The following is a 16585-nucleotide window of genomic DNA, read 5'->3' as shown; positions in this document are numbered from 1 at the left end:
CCTCACTAAGTAGCTGAGGCTGTCCGTGAACCGCGATCCTCCAGGTCTCAGCCTCCCGAATGCTGGGATTACAAGCGTGCGCCACCACGCCCGGCTTAAGACCCTGTTTTAAAATAAAGAATACAAAATAGGGTTGGGTGTGTAGCTGAAAGATAGAATGTCCCTGGGTTCAATCCCAAGTACTGCAAAAAAATAAAATAAAATAAAAGCCAGGCGTGGTGGCACAGGCTTGTTAATCCCAGCATTCGGGAGGCTGAGACAGGAGGATCATGGTTCGTGGATGGCCTCGGCTACTTAATGAGGCCCTCTGCAACTTGGTGAGACCCTGTTTCAAAATAAAGAATAAAAAATAGGGCAGGGGGGTGTATTCATTTGAGTCACCCCTCCATGCCAGTCTGGTATGGAGCTGTATTTCTATTTTCTGTATTTCTATCTTTCTAATAAACTTCTTTAAAAAAAAAAATAGGGCAGGGGACGTAGCTCGGAGGTCGAATGCCCCTGGGTTCCATCCCCAGACCCGCAAAAAAATAAATAAATAAAAATAAAAAAAGGACCCTGTTTCCAAATAAAGAACACAGTAGACGCAATAGGACTGGGAGTATAGCTCAGCCAGGCTTAATCCCCAGTGCCAATAAATAAATAAATAACAGGCCCGGGGGTGTGGCTTAAAGGAACAGCAGGCTCAGGCCCTGGACTTCATCCCCGGCACTCAATAAATAAATCAATAGATAGATAAATAACATATAATTGTGAAGACAAAAGAACCCATTCATTTGCTTTAGCGCATTCAATGCCTCTTCAGTTTCGCTAGCCTCTTTTGGTCTGAAATGTCTTCTGCTCTTACTCCTCACACGTTAGAGAGGATTGTCCTTTAGAGAAGAGAGATGACAGGAAGCCTTGTGTTAGTTGCAGCTGGAAAGGTTTCAAAGCCCGGCCAGTGTTTAATGGTGTACTTTGATTATACTATCCGGTGACAGAACGGCTCTCTCCTGATAGTAAGGCCTCAGTCTAGTGCGCGCGGACACCTCTAAAAAGAGCTGGGGAACAAACTGTTCTTTGTATAAAACGCACTTTGACCCATAAACTGAAAATAGTACCGAGCATTAATAGCTGCATGAAACTTTCCAGTCAAACTTGTTTGGGGTTAGGTTGGGGAGAAGTGGCTTAGGTTTGACAGGGGTGACTAAATCACTTAGTGGGGGGGGGGGATAGCCTGGTACGGGGGCTGCAATCTCAGTACTTGGGAGGCTGTAATCTGCAATTTAGTAAGGCCCTAAGCAACTTAGACCCTGTTTTCAAAATAGGGCTGGGGGTATGGCTCAGAGGTAGAATGCCTCTGGGTTCAATCTGAGGGAGGGAGAGAGAGAGAGAGAGAGAGGAGAGGAGAGGAGAGGAGAGGAGAGGGAGAGAGAAGAAGAAGAAGAAGAAGAAGAAGAAGAAGAAGAAGAAGAAGAAGAAGAGGAGGAGGAGGAGGAGGAGGAGGAGGAGGAGGAGGAGGAGGAGGAGGAGGAGGAAGGGGAGGGGGAGGGGAGAGAGAATGAATACAAATATAAATATGCATATGAATTAATATTCCAGCTCCCTATAACTGTTAGAAACACAATCTAAACCAAGCACTCTGAAACAGCATCAAGCACTGCTTCTCGGCTGGAGGAGCTCGGCTCCCTGGGCACGTTCGGCAGTGTCTGAAGGCCCTTTTAATTACATGACTTGGGAGTTGCTATTGGCCTCTAGTGGGCAGAGTCCAGGGGTGCCGATACACGTCCTACTGCATGCAGAACAGCCCCATCGTCATCACCTGTCCATTACCAATAGCATCGAGGTTGAGAAATGGGTGGGTGGGTGGCTCTAGATTCAAACAGGGGGACTGAACCCCAACCCCATTCCTCACTGGCTCTGCAAACTTGAGCTTAGATAGGATGGCATATCAAAAAATATGTGCAATCCTGTTTGGTCTCCGTGATTTCCCCTCCATCTCAGTTTTTGCATCTATAAAATGGGAGTGGTAACACCTACCTCGTAAATGTATAAAGTGCATGAGTGAATGCGAGGGTTTTGAGGATTGGAGAGCAAGTCTCTAAGATTCACCTAGCATAGTACCCACTGCAGGTGAGCCCTGGGTAGCTAGGAGGTGGGAGGATGGCAACCAGGATCAGTTATGCCAGTGAGCAGGGCGTGTTGGAGCACGCCTATAATCCCAGGACGGGGGAGGATCACTGGATCACAGGATCACAGGAAGATCACAGGTTCGTGACCAGCTTCAGCAACTTAGTGAGGTCTCGTTTCAAAGTAAAGAATAAAATAGGGCTAGGGGCTAGGGGTATAGCTCGGATGTAGAATGCCCCTGAGTTCCATCCCCAGCATTACATACAAAACAATAATGATGATGATGGTGATGGTAGTGGTAATGGTGATGATGATGGTAATGATGGTGGTGTTAAGGGTGCCATGTGGTGGTGAGGGTGTTGATGGTGTTGCTGGTGAGGATGGTGGTGGTGGTGGTGGTGATGATGATGGCAGTGGTGGTGGTGAGGATGGTGGTGATGGTGAGGGTGGTGATGGTGGTGGTGATGAGGAGGAGGATGAGGGTGATGAGGATGATGCTGATGATGGTGGTAGTGGTGAGGATGGTGGTGATGGTGAGGGTGTTGATGGTGGTGGTGATGAGGATGGTGATGTTGGTGATGGTGGTAGTGGTAAGGATGCTGGTGATGGTGAGGGTATTGATGGTGATGGTGGTGATGAGAATGGTGATGTTGGTGATGATGGTAGTGGTGAGGATGGTGGTGATGGTGAGGGTGTTGATGGTGATGATGATGGTGGTGATGAGGATGGTGATGTTGGTGATGATGGTAGTGGTGAGGATGCTGGTGAGGGTGAGGGTATTGATGGTGATGGTGGTGATGAGAATGGTGATGTTGGTGATGATGGTAGTGGTGAGGATGGTGGTGATGGTGAGGGTATTGATGGTGATGGTGGTGATGAGAATGGTGATGTTGGTGATGGTGGTAGTGGTGAGGATGGTGGTGATGGTGATGTTGGTGATGGTGGTAGTGGTGAGGATGGTGGTGATGGTGAGGGTGTTGATGGTGGTGGTGATGAGGAGGAGGATGAGGGTGATGAGGATGGTGATGCTGGTGATGGTGGTAGTGGTGAGGATGGTGGTGATGGTGAGGGTGTTGATGGTGATGGTGGTGATGAGGATGGTGATGCTGGTGATGGTGGTAGTGGTGAGGATGGTGGTGATGGTGAGGGTATTGATGGTGATGGTGGTGATGATGCTGGTACTGGTGATGATGCTGACGGTGACGCTGCTGGTAGTGGCAGTGGCAGTGATGATGTTGGTGCTGATGGCAAAGGGTTCTACTCTGCCAGAGAGGTTGTCTCCCTGAGTCTGGTGACCTGAGTTCTGTCCCGGCCCATGCAGGTTACACGGCAGATCCATGAGCATGAGCAGGAGAACGAGTTGCGGGAACAGATGTCAGGTTATAAGCGGATGCGGCGCCAGCACCAGAAGCAGCTGATCGCCCTGGAGAACAAGCTGAAGGCTGAGATGGACGAGCACCGCCTCAAGCTACAGAAGGAGGTGGAGACGCACGCCAACAACTCGTCCATCGAGCTGGAGAAGCTGGCCAAGAAGCAAGTGGCTGTCATTGAGAAGGAGGTCAGTGTGTGCGCCTCCGAGCCTGGCCAAGCCCAGCCTGGCCAGTCGGTGGTACGTCAGCGGGACAGGGCGCCTGGGGCGAGGGGATGCTACTGAAATTGTCACCCAAGACCAAAATAGTAACCGAAGGTCCATCTGAATATATTCTGAGCCAGGCCTGGTGATGCACGCCTGCAATTCTAGTACTTGGGAGGCGGAGACAGGATAATCGCGAGTTTGAGACCAGCCTCAGCAATTTAGCAAGACTCTCAGCAACTTAAAGAGATCCTTAAGTTTCAAAATAAAATATAAAATGGGAGCCGGGAGCCGGGCGTGGTGGGCACGCTTGTCATCCCCGCGCTTGGGAGGCGGAGACAGGAGGATCGCGCAGGTTCGAAGCCAGCCGCGCTGGCGTAAGAGACCCTGTTTCAAAAATATAAAATAGGTCTGGGAGTGTAGCCCGGAGAAAAATATGGGAGCCGGGCACAGTGGCACACACTTGTAATCCCAGCATTCGGGAGGCTGAGACTGGAGGATCACGGTTCGCGGACAGCCTCAGCTACTTAGTGAGGCCCTCTGCAACTCAGTGAGACCCGGTTTCAAAATAAAGAATAAAAAAAAAAATTGGGCAGGGGGTGTTAGCTCGGATGTCAAATGCCTCTGTGTTCCATCCCCAGACCCACAAATAAATAAATAAAAATAAAATAAAATGGGGGTGGGTATAGCTCAGATGTAGAATTCCCCTTGGGTTCAATCCCTGTACTACAGAAAAATAAAATAAAAATGGCTGGGGGAATAGCTCAGAGGCAGAATGCCTGTGGGTTCCATCCTCAGTACCCACAGCAAGCATCAGTCCCTTGCTGGCGGCCTGGGTACCAGTAAAAGGAAATAAGATGAACCATTGCCTGAGGACTTGCACAGCACAGGTCTGCTTCTGAGCCTGCCACTCCCAGAGTCCTCTTCAAATAGCCCCTTTGAGTGGGCCAGTTCCTGACCGCCGCTGGCGGATGCGCTAGGGAGAGGCACCTGCCCAGGAATGACAAGGAATGAGTCCAGCCAGGATTTGGCTTTTCTAGTGAGCACCTCTCATCCCCCATTCAGATTCTAAACTAATTTAATTTTTTTGTTTGTTTTGTTTTATTTTGTTTTTGCAGTACTGGGGATGGAACCCGGGGGCATTCTACCTCCAAGCTACATCCCAGCCCTATCTTTTATTTTTTATTTTGAAGCAGGGCCTCACTAAGTTGCGAGGGCCTCAGTAGCTGAGGCCGGCCACAAACCATGATCCTCCTGTCTCAGCCTCTCAAGTATTGGGATTGCAAGCATGTACCACCACACCCAGCTTAAACTAATTTTAAAAACAGATGGGCCAGGCGTGGTGGCGCAAACATTTGGGAGGCTGACACAGGAGGATCATGGTTGGAGGCCAGCCTCAGCTACTTAGTGAGGCCCTTGCAACTCAGTGAGACCCTGCTTCAAAATAAAGAATTAAAAAAAAAAAAAAAAAAACTAGGGCTGAGGGTGTAGCTTGGAGGTAGAATGCCCCTGGGTTCCAATCCCAGTACTACTGAAAAAAAAAAAAAAGAGTAAGACAGATAAAATTCAACATATCAAGCTGAGCATGGTGGCACATACCTGTAATCCTAGCACTTGGGAGGCTGAGACAGGAGAATCACAGGTTTGAGGCGGGCCTTAGCAAATTAGTGAGGCCCTGTTTCCAAATAAAGTAAAATAGGTAGTGAGGCCCTCTGCAACTTAGATTTTATTTCAAAATAAAGAATAAAAAAATAGGAGCCAGACGTGGTGGTGCGCACTTATAATTCCAGCATTTGGGAGGCTGAGACAGGAGAATTGTGATTTGCGGACAGCCTCAGCTACTTAGGTCCTTTGCAACTCAATGAGACGCTGTTTCAAAAATAAAGAATAGCCGGGCGTGGTGGCGCACGCTTGTCATCCCCGCACTTGGGAGGCAGAGACAGGAGGATCGCGCAGGTTCGAAGCCAGCCGTGCTGGCTAAGAGACCCTGTTTCCAAATAAAAAAGTAAAAAAATAGGCCTGGGGGTGTAGCCTGGAGGTAGAAGTGCTTCCAGGAACCCCAGTACCACCAAAAATAAATAAATTAATTAATTAAATTAAATAAAGAATAAAAATAGGGCTGGGGGTGTAGCCTGGAGGTAGAATGCCCCTGGGTTCCATCCCCAGTACTGCAAAAATAAATAAATAAATAAATAAATAAATAAATAAATAAATAAATAAAATAAATAAAAATAGGGCTGGGATTGTAGCATGGAAATAGAAAACCTCAGGGTTCTATCCCCAGAATCATCCCCCCCCCCCAAAAAAAAGGAAGAGTCCAAATATCACCTTCATTATCGAAATAGTTTTGGTATAAGAAGGGATTGATGAGCCGGGCGTGGTGGCGCACGCTTGTCATCCCAGCATTCGAGAGGCTGAGCCCGGAGGATCGTGGTTCGCGGCCAGCCTCAGCTACTTAGTGAGGCCCTCCGCAACTCAGTGAGACCCGGTTTCAATTAAAGAATAAAAAATAGGGCAGGAGGTGTAGCTCGGAGGTCGAATGCCCCTGGGTTCCATCCCCAGACCCGCAAAAAAAAAAAAAAGAAGGGATTGATTATATATATATATGCAGCTAGGCGCACTGGACACAGGCCCGCAGACCCGCCCGGGGACAGTGGCCGGCACCGGAGCAGCCCGACTGAGCGCACAAGCCCCGAAGCCTTCCGTCTACGAGGCCGCCTGGCAGGAAAAGTCCTGCCAGCCCAGGCTCCTGCGGATCATATAAAGCAGTCTGATTCTTTCTTGGGAATTTAACTTGGCAAATAGGTAGAAAGAAGTGTTTATAATGAAAAGTGTGTGTTTCTTTGTTTGTTTTTTTGTTTTTTGGGGTTTTTTGGTGCTGGGATTAAACCTAGGGATGTTCTACCTCTGAGGAATACCCACAGCACTGTTTATTTTTTATTTGGAAACCCAGGGTCTCACTGAGCTGCTGAGAGCCTTGCTAGGTGGCTGAGGCTGTCCTCTAACCTGCGATCCTCGCGTCTCAGCCTCCCAAGTACTGGAATTACAGGTGTGCATCACCACGCCTGGTCATAATGAAAGAATCGTTGATAATGGAAGCTAACATTGAAAAGATACTTGAAAAGGAGCATGAGGAGTGGCGCTCCGACTCCTCACTCCCTCGCTTACACACGGCCTTTGTCCGCTGGTTTCCGTAGACGTAGATTGAGTCACTCTCAGGAGCCGGTATTTTTTGAGTTCCCTTTTATTTGCTCTGTATTTTACTCACATAAGACACCCCCAAAATGCCACAGGGCCTATGAAAACAAAATGTCATCAGCCTCCTGTACACTTAGCTGCTCCCACTGGTGAGTCTGATGGTTAGAATAATTAATTGATAGAGTCTGATTCTTGGAATAAAACTGGCCAGTCATGGCTATTTATCCATTTCTATAGACCTCAGCCTGCCAAACGATGCGATAAAAAAGTCCTGTATTACAAACCTTCCTTCTCCTTTCATCCTATTAATATTTATGTCTTCGTTAAAACAGGTTTCTGGCCAGGCGTGGGGGCACACACCTGTAATTCTACTTCTTGGGAGACGGGAAGAGTGCAGGTTCCCAGCCAGCCTCGGTTACTTAGTGAGGCCCTCAGCAACTTTGTGAGACCCTGTTACAAAACGGAAAATGAAACAGAGCTAGGAGTATAGCTCGGAAATAGAATGGCCCTGGGATTAATTCTAGGACCAATAAATAAATAGAAGAGAGTTATAGTCCGCCATATTTTTTTTCTTTTTTTTTTCTTTTTTTTTTTTTTTTTTTGCAGTACCAGGGATTTAACCCAGGGGCATTCTACCTCTGAGCTATTTTTTACCTCTGAGCTACACCCCCTGCCCTATTTTTTATTCTTTATTTTGAAACCAGGTCTCACTGAGTTGCCGAGGGCCTCACTAAGTAGCTGAGGCTGGCCGCGAACCGTGATCCTCCAGGTCTCAGCCTCCCGAATGCTGGGATGACAAGCGTGCGCCACCACGCCCAGCTTCTGAGCTATTTTTTTTTATTCTTTATTTTAAAACAGGATCTCACTGTGTCACAGATGGCCAGCTGAGGCTAGCCGCAAACCTGGGATCCTCCTGTCTCAGCCTCCCAAAAGTTGGGAGGAAGAATTGAAGCCTCCAGCAAGTTATGAGACTCTCATCAACTTAGTGAGACTCTGCTTCAAAATAAAAATAAAATACGGCTGGGGTGTAGCTCTGAGATAGAATGCCATGCTGGCTCATTTTTTGTTCTGGGTTTTTTTTTTTTTGTATTTATTTTATTTATTTATTTTGTGGTACTGGGAATTGAACCCAGGGCATCCTGCCTTCAAGCTGTAGCTCAGCCCTGTTTTATTTATTTACAACAGGGCCTCAGCTGTGCTTGGTGGCACACTCCTCTAACCTTAGTACTCGGGAGGCTGAGACAAGGAGGATCGCAGGTTGGAGGACAGCCTCAGCAAGTAGTGAGACTCTCATCAACCTAGTGAGACCCTGTTTCCACATCAGAAATCTAATTGGGCTGGGGGTGTACCTCAAGGTAGAATGCCTCTGGTTTCAATCCCCAAACCACAAAAATAAATAAATAAATAAATGACAGGGTCTCATTGCTGAGGCTGGCCAAACTTTACCTGTGATTCTCCTGTCTCGGCCTCCCAAGTACTGGGATTACAGGCTTGCACCACTGTGCCTGGCTTTATTTTTATTTATTTTATTTTATTTATTTACTTACTGTGGGTCTGGCAATGGGACCCAGGGGCATTTGACCTCCAAGTGCTACACCTCCTGCCCTTTTTTTTTTTTTTTTTTTTTGGTGGTACTGGGGTTCCTGGAAGCCCTTCTACCTCCGGGCTACACTCCCAGACCTATTTTATATTTTTGAAACAGGGTCTCTTACGCCAGCGCGGCTGGCTTCGAACCTGCGCGATCCTCCTGTCTCCGCCTCCCAAGCGCGGGGATGACAAGCGTGCGCCACCACGCCCGGCTGCCCTATTTTTTTTTATTCTTTAATTTTCTTTTTCTTGGTGGTGGTACTGGGGTTCCTGGAAACCCTTATACCTCTGGGCTACACTCCCAGACACCCATTTTATACATACATATATATATATATATATATAATTTATTTATTTACTTATTTATTTTATTTGGAAACAGGGTCTCTTAAGCCAGCAAAGCTGGCTTCAAACCTGTGTGATCCTCCTGTCTCCACCTCCCAAGCGCGGGAATTACAATGTGCCACCATGCCCTGTGCCACCAGGCCTGGCTTTATTCTTTAATTTGAAACAGAGTTTCACTAAGTTTTGGAAGGCCTCACTAAGTAGCTGAGGCTGTCTGCAAACTGTGATCCTCCTGTCTCAGCCTCCCAAGTGCTGGGATTGCAAGCGTGTGCCACCATGACTGGCTTTAATATGCTTCTATTGGTGCCTTGAAACCATATATCATATTGGGTTTTAGTGTGATAGAAACAGACACGCACTTAGCACCTGGTGCGTCTCCTTCTAGATCTCACCCTACTTTCTTCCCCTCCCAACCCATAGTATTAAAACTGGTAGCCAGATATGGTGGCACATGCCGGTAATCCGTGATCTTGGGAGGCTGAGATAGGAGGATCGTAGATCCAAGGACAGCCTCAGTAAGTAGTAAGACTCTCAGCTACCTAGCAAAACTCTGTTTCAAAACAGAAAAATAAAATAGGACTGAAGGTAAAGAAACTGGTAAACCGGGTATGGTAGCGCACACTTGTATAACCGGGTATGGTAGCGCACACTTGTATACCAGTACTTGGAAGGCTGAGACCAGAGGATCACAGGTTGAAGAACAGCTTGAGCAGGTAACCAGACTCTCATCAGTCTAGCAAGATCCTGTTTCAAATAAAAATAACATAGGAGCTGGGTGTGGCACTTGGGAGTCTGAGACGGGAGGATCACAGGTTAGTGGCCAGCCTCAGTTGCTTAGCGAGGCCCTCTGCAACTTAGTGAGACCCTGTTTCAAAATAAAGAATGAAAAATAGGGCTGGGGGTGTAGCTCAGAGGTATAATGACTCTGGGTTCCATCCCCAATATTATTAAAATAATAATAATAATAATAATATGTATAATGACATGTATAATAAAATAAAATAGGGCTGGAGGTGTAGCTCAGAGGTAGAATGGCCCTGGGTTCAGTCCCCAATACCATAAATAAATAAATTAATTAAATAATATAATATAATACGGCTGAGGGCGTAGCTCAAAGGTAGAATGCCCCTGGGCTCAATCTCCAGTACCAACCAAAAAAATAAAATAAAATAAGATTGATATATATAGTTTCACATAGAATTTTTTGTCTGTATAAGGTTTGAGAGCCAGAGCCAGGCGTGGTGGCGCACGCTTGTCATCCCAGCATTCAGGAGGCTGAGACCGGAGGATCGCGGTTCGCGGACAGCCTCAGCTACTTAGTGAAGCCCTCCACAACTCAGCGAGACCCGGTTTCAAAATAAAGAATAAAAAACAGGGCAGGGTGTGTAGCTCAGAGGTCAAATGCCCCTGGGTTCCATCCCCAGACCTGCAAAAAATAAATAAATAAATAAATAAATAAATAAGAATAAGAAGAGAAATAGATCTAAAAGTATAGTTCCTGTGTAGAATGCCCCTAGGTTCAATCCCCAGTAGCACGAGACAAAAATAAAAATAACTTTGTAATATGTAAATATAAATATAATATATAAGTTTATTTTATACTTATAAAATATAAAATATTGCTGGGGGCACAACTCAAGCGTTGAGTGTCCCTGGTTGAATCCCCAGTACCACACACACACACACACACACACACACACACACACACACACACACACAAAATTCAAGTGAGTCATAGAAGACATTTATTTTGTTTATCATTATTTATTTGTTTTTTTTTTTTGGTTTTGGTTTTGGTTTTTTCTTTTTTGGTGGTACTGGGGCTCCTGGAAGCCCTTCTTTCTACCTCCGGGCTACACTCCCAGACCTATTTTTATGCTTTTTTATTTGGAAACAGGGTCTCTTTTTTTTTTTTTTTTTTTTTTTTTTGGTGGTACTGGGGTTCCTGGAAGCCCTTCTACCTCCGGGCTACATTCCCAGACCTATTTTTACATTTCAATTTGGAAACAGGGTCTCCTAAGCCAGCGCGCGCGGCTGGCTTCGAACCTGCGCGATCCTCCTGTCTCTGCCTCCCAAGTGCGGGGATGACAAGCGTGAGCCACCACGCCCGGCTATCGTTATTTGTTTAAAAACACATTCCTCAGCACTTACAGACTGTGCCCGTGCTGGAGAAGTAGCCAGCTGAGCTCTGTGGAAGTGGGGTCAGCAGGTGCGTCCCTGTCATCTGTTTTGTTTTGTTTTTTACCAGGCAAAGGTGGCCGCAGCAGATGAGAAGAAGTTCCAGCAGCAGATCTTGGCCCAGCAGAAGAAGGACTTGACAACTTTCTTAGAAAGTCAGAAGAAGCAGTATAAAATTTGTAAGGAAAAAATAAAAGAGGTAAGGGTGCCAGTGTTCAGGCGCGTTGCTGCGCACTGGTCGGGACTTAAATGACGGATGCCTCTTGCCCTGTCATCAATGCCCTCCCCAGGCTCAAACATGGCATCAGCACCCGCAGTGCCATGGACGCAGACGGCTAACCCATCTCTAGAGTCTCTGACTCGATGGGCCTGGGCATAGAGTTCGAAAATGTGTGTTTCTGCCGGGCGCGGTGGCGCACGCTTGTCATCCCCGCGCTTGGGAGGCGGAGACAGGAGGATCGCGCAGGTTCGAAGCCAGCCACGCGCGCTGGCTTAGGAGACCCTGTTTCCAAATTAAAATGTAAAAATAGGTCTGGGAGTGTATCCCAGAGGTAGAAGGGCTTCCAGGAACCCCAGTACCACATAAATAAATAAATAAATAAATAAATAAATAAATAAATAAATAAATAAATAAATAAATAAATAATGTGTGTTTCTAGCCTGGCGTGGTGGCGCATACCTGTACTCCCAGTGCTTGGGAGACTGACACAGGAGGACCACAGGTTCAAGACCAGCCTCAACAACTTAGCGAGGCCCCTGCAACTTAGTGAGACCCTCTTATGAAATTTAAAATTGCGCTGGGGGTATAGCTCAGAGGTAGAATGCCATTGGGTTCACCACAAAAAAAAAAAAAAAAAAAAAGGAAAGAAAACACGCCGGGCGTGGTGGGCACGCTTGTCATCCCCGTGCTTGGGAGGCGGAGACAGGAGGATCGCGCAGGTTCAAAGCCAGCCGCGCTGGTTTAAGAGACCCTGTTTCCAAATAAAAAATATATAAAAATAGGTCTGGGAGTGTAGCCCGGAGGTAGAAGGGTTTCCAGGAACCCCAGTACCACCAAAAGAAAGAAAACGTGCGTTTCCAACAAGTTCCCATGCCGTACCGATGTGGCCGGTCTAGGGCTCACGTTTCTAGGCCCCTTGTTCTAACTCTGCCACATTCTTGCCCGCTTCCAGCTTCTTCTCCACACTTGAGAACACAAGTCCAGTCGCGTCAGCCCTGCTTTCAAGCGGCGTTGGTTTCCCTTTGCGCTTAGGACGGATCACGACCCTCAGTGCCCCTCAGTGGTCTGCCAGACCCTCTGCCTCCCCAGGGTCGCAGGCCCGCACGGGCCGTGGCAGCCACAGCCCCACCTTTCAGTTCCCCAAGTGTGCCAAGCTCCTCCCTTCCCAGGGGCCTGGCACTACTGCCTCCTCCCCCAGGACGTCCTCCTCCCCAGGGCCTCCATGCCCACGTTCCTCCCAGCTCCCTTCTACCCCTCTTCCTTGTAAGGACCTTAGCTCAAACACCGCTCCTGAATATTCAGTTGGGGACACCTGGACTTAGGCCCCGGGAGAACTACACTGTCGTGAAAAAGCTCACATTCCCTCCACTCTTCTTTCTAGGACTTACATCTGAACTGTGCACGGCCATAGACGTTCCTTCTCAATAGCTGAGAATTTCTTATCTGTAGCCTTACTAGATACATTAGCTTTCAAAACATTCACTGTGGGGCCTTTACTGTATGAAATTGTGCACTTGGAACTCACCTTCTGATGGGTAGGTTCGCAAGACAGGACGCCAGGGTGCCACTTGAACTCGTTTCTTGGAAAGAGAGAGCCAGTGGGCTGGGGTAGGGGGCTCAGGATGTTCTCCCTGCCCAGGTGAGCAGGGAAATTGTCGGACTCGACAGAAGGACACTTCATCCAGCATGGCCGAATGCGGAGAATCCCTGACGTTACCGGGTCTAGAAAACTAGGGTGTAGAGAGCCAGCCCGGTGGAGGAGGCTGACTCTCCGGTTCCTCTGAGCCTTGGCTTGTTATTAGAGCAGAGGGTAGTGCTGGATCACAGAGCTTGCCTGCACTTTTCAGTAAGAGGTTTTTTCTTTTCTTTTTCTTTCCTTTTTTTGGTGGTACTGGGGTTCCTGGAAGCCCTTCTACCTCCGGGCTACACTCCCAGACCTATTTCATACTTTTTTTTTTTTTTTTGAAACAGGGTCTCTTAACCTGCACGATCCTCCTGTCTCCACCTCCCAAGCACGAGGGTTACAAGTGTGCGCCACCACGCCCAGCTTCTTTTTCTTTTTCTTTTTTTTTTTTTTTTTTGGAGTTGGGGGTGATGATATTAGGAATTGAATGCAGGGCATTCCTCTGAGCTACACCCTCAGAAACGGGTGTGTTTTGAAACGGGGCCTTACTAGGTTTATGAGAGCCATAAACTTGCTGTGTGTGTGTGTGTGTGTGTGTGTGTGTGTGTGTGTGTGTGTGTGTGTGTGACTATGGGTTGAACCAGAATATTCTACCTCTGAGCTACACCCCACAGCCGTGTGTGTGTGTGTGTGTGTGTGTGTGTGTGTGGTACTGGGGGTAGAACCCAGGGACCTTCTACCTCAGGCTATAACTCAGCCCTGTTTTATTCTTTTTATGTAGAAACAGAGTCTTGCTGAGTGGCCGAGGCTGTCGAGAACCTGCAGTCCTCCTGTCTCAGCTTCCAAAGTACATGTGTGGTCCACCAGGCCTGGCTTTTCTTTTTTTTTTTTTTTTTTTAAACGGGGTCTCAAGCAGGGGGATCGCAGATTCACAGCCAGCCTCAGCAACAGTGGTGAGACTCTCAACAACCTAGTGAGACCCCGTTTCAAAATAAAAAGGGCTGAGGGTGTAGCTCAGAGATGGAACGCCCCTGGGCCCCATCCCCGATACTACACACACAATAAAAAGAGGGTCTCGCTAGGTTGCCGAGAGTCTCGCCACACTGCCCAGGCTGGCCTAGAATCTGTGATCCTCCCGTCTCAGCCCCCAGGTTCTGGGATTCCAGGCGCGCACCACCATGCCCAGCTGGCGCCACGCCTTTCAATACTTAATTTGCGTTCCCAGTATTGTATTCTGTAGTCGCCACGAGCTGTTATATGGGGCTGTTATATGGGTCCTGTTACATCGCCCGGGTGGGTTGGTTGGTTTTTCACGAGACCGGCTCGGCCTTGTTTTCTTTTGAAAGGAAATGAATGAGGACCATAGCACACCCAAGAAAGAAAAGCAGGAGCGGATATCCAAGCATAAAGAGAACCTCCAGCATACGCAGGCGGAAGAGGAAGCCCACCTTCTCACGCAGCAGAGACTGTACTACGACAAGAACTGTCGTTGCTTCAAGCGGAAGATAACGATCAAGCGGCACGAGGTGGAGCAGCAGAACATCCGGGAGGTATTTACCGCGGCGCAGCGGGCGGAGGGCGGCGGGCGGGCCGGGCAGGTGAGCGGCCGCCGCTGGGGAGAGAAAACCCACTGGCAGGGAATAAACGTAATGAAATTTGAATGCGCACCTTTTATCAGCCACATCACACAGTAGGAAGTAGAACAGGGAGTTGTTGCTTTCAGCCTGCTTGTCAAGGACGTGTATTTCTGCGACTCTACACAAAACACGTAAATAACAGTACGGTGCTCTGGGATGCATTCCTTGAGCCACGGCGCGGCCATGGCGCTCCGAGAGGCTCCTCTGTACCAGGCGCTGCTGCGCTCCACGCCAGGGCTGCCGGGCAGACACACACCCTGCCTGCAAGTGGCCTTAAACCCAGGAGGAGAGACAGACAGGCAGGAGACAGATGAATTAGTCTGGCGATGAGGTGCGGGAGCAGGCATGTCCCTGATCGCGGGCACAGGCCGGGCGCTGGGGCGCAGGCCCGCAGTCCCAGGGTACGGGAGGCCGAGACAGGAGGATGCAGGTTGGAAGCCAGCCTCAGCAGCTTAGTGAGGCCCATATTCAAAAGAAAAAGTAAAAAGGACTGGGGGTGTAGCTCAGAGGGAGCACACCCCTGGATTCAGCTCCCAGTACCACAAAAGAAAAGAGTACTAGGTATATAGTCCTAAAAGGGCTGGAAGGAGGCAGTCTCCCCTCCCATCTTCTCTCTCTCTCTCTCTCCCTCTCTCTCTCATTAGTGCATCAGATGATCATGGTTATGCCATGCTTATTATCCCAGTACTTGAGAGGCTAAGACAGGAGGATTGCAGGTTCAAGGACAGCCTCGGCAATTTAGCGAGGCTCGGTAACCTAGTAAGACCATGTTTCCAAATAACAAATAAAAATTGGCACCCTGTTTCCAAATAACAGATAAAAAATGGGCTGGGGGTATAGTTCAGCGGTAGAATGCCCGCAAATTCAATCCCCAGTACAGAAGGACAGACGGAAGGGAGGGAGAAAACTGTACGTATTTAAGGTATACAACTTGATATTTTGATATATATGCCAACTATAAAATGATCACGAGCTTTAAGCTAATTAACATGTCCATTATCTGTGCCTACTGTGTGCGTGTGTGTGTTGGGAAGATCTAAGAGTCGTCCCCTTAGCAAATCTCAAGCGTGCAGTCCACTGTTGTTAACTGTGGTCACCATGCTCCACACTGGGTCTCCGGAGACCATTCACCTCGCATAACTGAAATGCTGTCCCCTTTCGCCAGCATCACCCACTTCTCTGCTTCTCCATTGGGCCATCCCCCCCAGTCTCTGCCCTGAGACAGTCAGCCATTCGCTTGACATCTATTACTACAGATATTTTGTCCAAGTATACATCCGATTATGACTCTTGACTTTTCAAAAATGAAATTGCTTTTGTGTCAGTGGGGTTATTTGACTTGCACAAAATAGGAACAAACTCTGGCTGACTTAAGCATGGAGAGGAATTTACCAGAAGGATACGGGGCAGGTGACAGAGCAGAACAGAGCTGGAAAAGATGGAGAACCCTCACTGGGAAGACGATGTCCATGCCATAGAAGCCAAGAGCCGATGACCGTCCTCGGAGCCCTACTGCGTGGATGCACCTCCCCTGGGCATTTCTCATCTTTCTGTCATTTCTGTAAAATTCAGAATTCTACAGAGATAACCTGACTGGGAACCGTGCCTGCCCTTCACTCAAGAGTCCCTCTGATTGGAGAAAGAGTGGAGTCATTTCTCAAAGCAAAAACTGGAGGGTATAAACCAGGCGGTGGTGCACGCCTGCAATCCCAGCGCTTGGGAGGCTCAGACAGGAAGACCGCAGGCTCCAGACCAGTCTCGGCAACTGAGTGAGGCTTTCGGCACCTAGCGAAACCCTGTTTCAAAACCAAAAGTAAACCGGGAGTGGTGACGCACGCTTGTAATCCCAGTACTTGGGAGGCTGAGACAGGAGGATGGCAGCCTCACCGCCAGCCTCGGCAACTTAGTGAGCCCATCTGCGGCTTAGTGAGACCCCGTCTCAAAATAAAAGAATAAATAGGGCTGGAGGTGTGGCTCAAAGGTAGACTGCCCCTCGGTTCACTCCCCAGTATCAGTCAGTCAATAAATAAACATTTGAATCCAGCCAGGCATGACCATACACACCTATAATCCTAGTACTCAGGGGGCTGAGAGAGGAGGACCCAGTTTCGAGACCA

General features: G+C 48.2%; 1 protein-coding gene across 4 annotated transcripts in view; it reads left to right on the top strand.

The window, feature by feature from the left end:
- The window catches only part of TAOK3 (TAO kinase 3), a gene marked incomplete at its 5' end in the record, with an annotated part of 113104 nt that overhangs the window by 75927 nt on the left and 20592 nt on the right, over positions 1 to 16585 (top strand). For all 4 annotated transcript variants that reach the window (XM_080717651.1, XM_080717649.1, XM_080717650.1 and 1 more), the window contains 3 exons: positions 3428 to 3664; positions 11058 to 11186; positions 14178 to 14381. In XM_080717651.1, the coding sequence (XP_080573777.1) occupies positions 3428 to 3664; positions 11058 to 11186; positions 14178 to 14381 (570 nt within the window). The remainder of the gene's footprint in view (positions 1 to 3427; positions 3665 to 11057; positions 11187 to 14177; positions 14382 to 16585) is intronic.

The sequence above is a fragment of the Muscardinus avellanarius genome (assembly GCF_963383645.1).
Source record: "Muscardinus avellanarius genome assembly, chromosome: 21".
NCBI lineage: Eukaryota > Metazoa > Chordata > Mammalia > Rodentia > Gliridae > Muscardinus > Muscardinus avellanarius.
The sequence above is the reverse complement of the archived record's forward strand: the minus strand, read 5'-3'. Positions and strand labels throughout refer to the sequence as shown.